The sequence below is a fragment of the Diceros bicornis genome, chromosome 8 (genome assembly GCF_020826845.1).
Source record: "Diceros bicornis minor isolate mBicDic1 chromosome 8, mDicBic1.mat.cur, whole genome shotgun sequence".
Taxonomy (NCBI): Eukaryota; Metazoa; Chordata; class Mammalia; order Perissodactyla; family Rhinocerotidae; genus Diceros; species Diceros bicornis.
This window is the reverse complement of record NC_080747.1, coordinates 67715740-67723433: the sequence shown is the minus strand read 5'-3', so window position 1 is coordinate 67723433 and position 7694 is coordinate 67715740. Positions and strand designations below refer to the sequence as shown.

The window sequence follows — 7694 nt, the reverse complement described above, 5'->3', positions numbered from 1 at the left end:
AGGCTTCTGTTTCCTCTATTTTCCTTGTTATTTTTCTTCTTCCCTGTTGTGTTGTGTTTCCCTAAGAATTCTTTCTTAATGAGTCTGTCTTGCAGCTCCCAGTCATAATCCACTGATGTTACACTGAGGGGGTATTTGGGAAGCATGCTGTAATCTTTTATTTATTTTTTATTTAGCCTGAGTGCCTGGGCTATGACCTTCAGAAGTGTTTCTTAGCCTTTTTTCCCTCCTCTTACATGATACAAGGGTAAAGGTGGCTGGAATTGTCTAACTGCCTTTTCCCCACATTAGATAAGGCTCTGGTAAAGTAGTTTCCCTTAAAGGGCAGGCTGTCATGGAAAATGATCTGGGTGTATTTGAAAATAGTTACTTTCTCCTCCCCTGCCCTGCCCGAAATACAAGGGGATCCCTGATCTTAATCATGAGAACTTGGTAGGTGGGGTTCCTGGTGGTAAATCTGAGAAAATGTGGAGGCTCCCCTTAAAGTGGGCCCTAAGGGGTATTTAACTGTCAAGCTAGTCCACACTCAGCCTCCAATAATTTGTCCAAGTTACCATTTCACTGTCCATATCAGTTACTAGCTCAAGCAGATTCTGCTCCTGGTAAGCTGATCTCGACTGTGATTATACTTGCCTGTCTCTCAAGTTTTGCGGTGGTGGTTTGCCCTGTGACCTCAATTCTCTGGTGGATCTAAGAAAAGCCATTGATTTTCAGGCTGTTCAGCTTTTTTCTTGTTGTGAATATGGAGTGATGACTTCCAAGCTCTTTATATGTTGGAGCTGAAACTGGTAGTTGCCCACAAACTTTTTTAAAAAATTCCTTTCCTCATTTTCTCTATAAAGCTAAGCTGAAATAACCCTCTCCAAGGAGCCTTCCCTGATCTCTCTCTGCTAAATGAAAAGCTCCTCCCTGTGTGCTCTAGTACTTGCTACAACTACAAGTATTACACTTATTGTCTATTGGCTCTGTGACTCTGAACTCCTGGAGAACAGGCATTATGGCTTATCTCTGCATTTCTACCATATGGTATAAATCACTGTCTGCTGAATTGAAAGGAAAAAGGAATAAAACACTGTTTACTAATTAAAAACAAAGTACTACTTTATTTGGCTCACTTCTCCATTTATTAGAATAACCACATTTGGAGAGGCACAATGCACTTAAGTTTTACATGACTACAAAGTTATCACAAATTCCAAACTTTTTAGCCACGGATATTTCACTTACTCCTTTTAAACAAAAAGCTTTCAAAACATCTGAGTTAGCTTGATACACAGAGACCCTGACTATATGGGAACTACATATTTTTAAATGCTTGTTACTTCCTGCTCTAATAATGTCTTCTTTAAATGGAATCCAGCATAAAAGAGATCGAAATATGTAAGGTCATGATGCAAATGCTTTGGAGAGATAGTGAAATTAATCTGTACAACACGGAAACAGATGTAGTGTGCACAGAAGTTCTGCAGGGATTCACTGAGCCATCTGGGCTTCCATGGCTTGTGCTGTCCATTCTGGTGCTGTCTGACTAATTTTCTCCAAAAGGTTATTCACTTGGAAACAAAGCGATTGGATCTGTTTGTCCCACGTTGGCAGGGCTTCTCGTGCTAAAGAAAAAAGGAATATTGTACAAAGTTGAAATTACTCCTTTGTCTTTACACAGCAAATGTGAGTTAAAAGATAAATACACTAGCATTAATTTTTAAAAGTTTACTCAAAAAACGTGGCTAATAAAATTAAGCTAATTAAGCAAGTTAAGAAAAGTACCCATATCACTGACACAAGACATAAGACAAAACCAAACCAAAAAATATATATGCACAGATACATATTATTATTATTATTTGTGAAAACAAAATAAAACCAACCAACCAAAGAACCTCAACCACAACCACAATACGACAGCTTCACTGAAGCCAACTGTCTCATCACCACCGTTTCCTGATTCATAAAACACTGCCACCTCCTGGGGAAAGTAAATTTATATATTAAAGGCTGTCTCTACTATGACTCTGAAGGATAAATACTCTAATATTTAAACCCAGAACAAAAAAACTCACCAGGAATACAGCAGGTTTTCCTCTATATCAGCAATATGTAGTTAGAAATAAAAAATTGGGGGGTAAATCTCAGCACCAAAATTTACAAAAATGGGCACAGAATTAAGGAAGAAAAAAACCCTATAAAATCTTAATAAAAAACACAAAAATAACTTGAGTAGACCCAAATCACATTTCCAGATGGAAAGATGCAATTTCATAAAAATATCAGTCCTTTCCTATTGATATATAAATTCAAAGAAATTCCAAAGACACCCCCTTTTCTCTGTTTTGATTTCCAAATAGGACAAAATTACTAAAGTTAATATGGAAGAATTGATGTTTGAGAATAGCCAAGATAATTTTGAAAATTAAAACCAGTGGCAGGATTGTGGTACACCTACACAATGGAATATTATTCAGTCTTAAAAAGGCATGAAATACTGACTACACGCTACAACCCGAATGAAACGTGCAAATACTATGTTAAGTCAAAGAAGCCAAAAGGTCACATATTGTATGATTCCGTTTATATGAAATATCCAGCCATCGATAAACCCATAGAGACAGAATACAGATCAGTGGTTGCCAGGGGCTGGGGAGAGGGAGGAATGAGGAGTAAGTGCTTAATGGGCACAGCTTTCCTTCTGGAGAGACGAAAATGTTTTGGAACTAGGTAGAGCTGGTGGCTGCACAACATTGTGAAAACTAAATGCTAATGAGTTGTTCACTTTAAAATGGTTAATTTTATGTTATATGAATTTCAACTCAACTAAAAAAAAACTAGAGGGATAGGAGTTACTTTACCAACAGTAAAATTTACTATTAAATTATTAAATTAGTTTATTACCATATTGTTTACAGATCAGTGAACCAAATAGAATACAAAAATAGATCCAAATATATACGTGAAACCTAATATATGTCACAGACCAGAAAGGATGTTTTATTTAATAAATGATATTTGCAAAATTGGCAATCCATCTTAAAAAAAAACTAGACCATAGCTTTAAATTATACACAAAAGTGAACTGTAGACAGAATAAATTTTTAAATACAAATCAATAAGTAAAAATATTAGAAATTTTAGGAAAATATTAGTTTTACCCCAAGGTGAAGGAGATCTTCTTAATCAATACAGGAAACTCAAAAGCCATAAAATTCAAAATGGACATATTTGGCTGCAAAAATTTTTTTAAATGTGTTCACGGTATACATTGCCTTACAGAAACACAACTGACAGAATAAGAAAATATTTGCAACACACATAGCAAACAAAGAGTTAAAATTATCATTAAGCCAAAAGCTACAGCAAATTGATACTGGGACATCTGAAGGAGAGGTGATGGGGAAAGGAAGAAAATAGACAAGAAAAAGTAACATTGATTCACAGAAGAGAAAAAACTAATGGCCAATAGATGGAAAGATATCAAACTTCACTACAGCCAAGGAAATGCACAATAGAACAATAATGTAGTATTTCCTCCCATCAACTGGCAAAAGATAAAAAGAATAATAATAACCAGTTGTTGCTTCATTCTCTCATATTGGTAGAAGTGTAAATGATTTCACCTTTCTGGAAAGCAAACTGGTAGTAACTATTAAGAACCAAACTACGTATGCAACAAGGGATGCAACTTTTGCGACTCTGTTCTATAGAACTAAGTGTACCAGTATATAAAGATATGCACCAGGAAACCACTTGAATGTCCATCAACAGGCGAATAGTTGAACTTGATGAAATACTAGCTGCTATTAAAACAAATAAATTAGATTTATACCTACTGACTTGAAAATATGTCCATGGTACATTAACTTTTAAAAACAATTTGTAGAACACCATGTACTTTATAATGCCACTTAAAAAAAATCTCTATATGTTTTTACTTATCTGTATAAGCTTGTAGAAAGACACAAGACTTTAGACTAATATTAGTTACGCCAGGGAGCTGGGATTAGAGGAACGGAGGTGGAAGTAAAAAGATATTATGAACTCTTCCTTTATTTATTCTTGTAATGCTTTGCTTGCTATTATGAGCATATTTATCATTGTAATTTTTTAAATCTAAGAAAACTAGAAAAAAATATTCCATATTCTATGAAGTTGGAATACATTAATTTAAGCTGTCCTTTCACTTGGTGACCCCATTTGCTACATTATTCATCATATACTGTGTTTGTTTATTCAATACTTATTTATTTCCCACTTACAATGTGCGGGGCACTGAAACAGACTACCATGGAGAACAAGAGACTTTTATATCTACCATTAGGAAGCTTAGCTTGGAAGCAGAAACTGACATTTAGACAAATAGCTACAGAAATGAAAATAATTATGATTAATGCTAGGAAGAAATTCAGGGTGACAAGAACATATAACTCGAAGCCATACCTAACCTCAGGAATCAGGAAAATCATTACTGAGTAACATTGCTCAAACTAAGACATGGAGACAAATAGAACATGGTTGGAGAGGTTGGTTGTGGAGAGGGGTAGATATTTCGGAATGTTTGGTGTGGGAAGAATTTACAATGTTGGAAAAAATAAAAGGACCTGTGTGGCTGGATTGGAAAGAGAAAGCTATAAAGGATCATGCAGGATCTTTTGGAGACTTTGTAGAACTCTGTTCTACAAGCAATGAGAAAGCCATTCATTAGAGTGTCAAGGAAGAGAGTAACATGATTTAATAATTTATCTCTTTTTTCTGTTTGCATTTTTAAAAGATCACAATCACTCTGGCTATATACCAGGGCAAACGGACTAGAAAGGAGCAATTGTATATATCAGAAAAAAAGTTAAGAGGCTATTTCTCAAACCCAGAAGGGGTTATGGAGTTCAGAATAGGCTGGTGATAGTAAGAAATGAAGAAAAGTACATGGATTCCAGATACACCTAAGAGGTAAAACTGAAAGGATGCTGGGCAGCAAAGAGGAAGGGTCAAGGATAAGAAATGCTGGAGAAAGTGAACAATGCAGTTTTTGGATGGATGGCTGGTTGGCTGGCTGTTGTAGGAGGCAGGTACAGAGGGGAGATGATATGCATTGTGAGATGCCCAGGAAGCAATTAGGTGGGAAAGACCTAGAAGCCAATTCGAGCCACTGGGTCTGGGACTCAGAAGAGAGATTTAGACTAGAAAGGTAAATCTAAGCATTGTCTTCATAGAGATGGTAACTCAATCAATGGAATAGATAAGATTACCTAGGGAAACTTAGCAGAGTGAGGAGAAAAAGGGCTAGGAGTAAGCCTCAAGCAACCTCAATACTTAAATTTAAAGGCACTATAGAATCTACAAAGATGACTGGTAAGAATACCTGGAGAAGGAGGAGGTAAAGGAGAATGGGGTGAAGAAGATAACAGAAGTCAAGATAATGGAGGCCAGGAGAGAGAGCGGTTCAAAGAGGAGCAAGTGATCAACCCTATTCAATATGTTGAAAAGTCAAGATGAGGCCTGACAGATAAAAGGATATTTGTTAAAATGAGCTGCTGAATAGGAAATGTAACTGTCATTTCTACATGCCCAATACATGGTATGTGGTCAATAAATGTTTGATGAGTAAATGAATGAACTGATATAACAATTTACTGCAGAATAGAAAATGCTGCATTAAGTAGATTCATGAATATAAATTTGTAAAAATTACTTGAAATTATTTCTTTGGGAAATAAGCTCATTCCAGTCATAAGATTCTGGGTCAAAGGAAACTGTTCAACATGTTTTAATCAAAAATATACAAACTTCACTGACATTTCATTATGACAAAAATAAACAAAGCTTCTTACTTTCAAAATGAACTATTCCATCAATCTGATCAATAAATCCATTCATACGTCCTTCTGTTATCATTTGTGATGCTATCTTTTCCGCCTGTTAAAAAACAAACAAACTCTCAGACACTCTAATTATCATCTCTAACTGTTAGTCACATATGATAAGAGAATTGAAAGCTCTTGGTTTAGCTACCCATCACTAAGCTTTACATATGTGTTCATCTGCCATTCATTACAAGAGTAAATCTTGTAAATCTGCCTATTATATCCCCCCCAATTCTTTCTGGGTACAATCCATTATTTTAAGTTAATTAGGATGTTTTTCTTGTTGTGAGATTTTAGACAAGAATCTAGCCCTCTTACCAATTTTTTCCTCTGCTCAAAATCAAACTAACAATTTTTCTTCTCACTGGGATCCACACCTCAAAAAAAACACTAGTTTTTCTTATTTCATTTCCATTTTCATAGTGTTTATCACCCAAAAACTCTTTAAGAATATTTTTTAAGAAAAAACTGAAAGGAAGAATAGATTTTCAAATTTAAAAGGGAACTGAAAGAATCTAAAAGACAATTAAAGGAGAGCAAAAGGTCCTCTACCTCACTCCTAAAGACATATCTCATTATACTGTATGTAAGCAAACTGGGTGGTGACTTAGTCATTTTAGTAATTCTGACCATCTTCACAATCAATCTTAAATCACTCCTGAACAGTGACTAGCATTTACTGTTAAAAACATATTCACTTCCTTTAGTCTCAGCAAGGGATCATGCCTCAAAGCCTAAGAAAGCCTGTTTTAAGCGTAACTGAAGCCTTGGTTCCCATATTGTTCCACTTCCTTTACTGTGTATTGAATGTGTATATGTAAAGGAATTGTGTTAGAAAATACTAAATTAAAATTTCACTAACAGATAAAAGGGGATTTGACCTATAACTACATCACTTTAAGGTTTGCAAGTTAGGTAAAGTTCAAGTTGACTGCTTGCTTTTACTATTATTTAAATTTACAAGAATGCTTTGTAAATAATACCTGAAATATCCTCTAAATATTATTGGTACTTTGTTGGAATTTATACATAGCCAATTAAACCCTTTAAGAATGAAATTAATTCCCTAGTAACTCAGTCAACTTAAGTTAAATTGAGCACAGAAGTCACAATGGAATAGCCTGGAGTATCACCATAGTCATTCTCTCAAAGAGATGAAATATTTAACCTTGGAGCCAATCCAGGGCAGAAAAAAGAAGTAAAGCATGTATCGAAATCTTAAGTTAGTCATAAATCAGAAACGACTAAGAAGTGGATTTAAACAGACACCAAACAAAAATATTCTCACAAAACGGATATCATAACCTGGAACCCCTTTAAGATTTCCATTCTAGGTCACTTTATCAAAAAATACAATTTACAGAAACCAAAAAACGTAGACAATTCCATTACATTACCATTTTAACATTCAAATAATTTATTTCCATTTACCTAAGGCTTTTTATGTGTATTTTTGTTGCAGTTGCCAATACTTATCAATTATATATTTTATTTTCTCATTACATCAATAGTTTAGTCTCTTAGCTTCCTTTTTATGTATTGGAAATAAGAAAATACCTTAGCTGCAGGGATCTCTAAAAGAGCTCCAAGTTCTTCAAAGGTAATATTATTATATAATTTGCTTGCAGACAACAAATTGTGTTCAATAACAGCTCTGTCCAAGATGCTGGAACCTTAAATAAATATAAATAAGACAGTTGTAATTTTGGCACTGTTTTACACTCTTAAAAGATGCATCATGGGGCTGGCCCGGTGGTGGAGCGGTTAAGTGTGCAAGCTCTGCTGCTGTGGCCCGGGGTTCAGATCCCAGGCGCGCCCCGACGCACCACTTGTCAGGCCATG

At 35.1% G+C, this 7694-nt stretch overlaps 1 protein-coding gene across 3 annotated transcripts in view; it reads right to left on the bottom strand.

Annotated features, from left to right (window-relative positions):
• Positions 1-1075: 1075 nt before the first annotated feature.
• Positions 1076-7694, bottom strand: part of COPS4 (COP9 signalosome subunit 4) — a 38160-nt gene continuing 31541 nt past the window's right edge. For 2 of the 3 annotated variants that reach the window (XM_058547395.1, XM_058547396.1), the window contains 3 exons: positions 7410-7525; positions 5820-5904; positions 1076-1607 (listed from right to left, as the gene is read on the bottom strand). In XM_058547395.1, coding sequence (XP_058403378.1) covers positions 1474-1607; positions 5820-5904; positions 7410-7525 — 335 coding nt within the window. In that variant the 3' untranslated portion in view covers positions 1076-1473. The remainder of the gene's footprint in view (positions 1608-5819; positions 5905-7409; positions 7526-7694) is intronic. The other variant, XM_058547397.1, reaches the window with a different exon arrangement.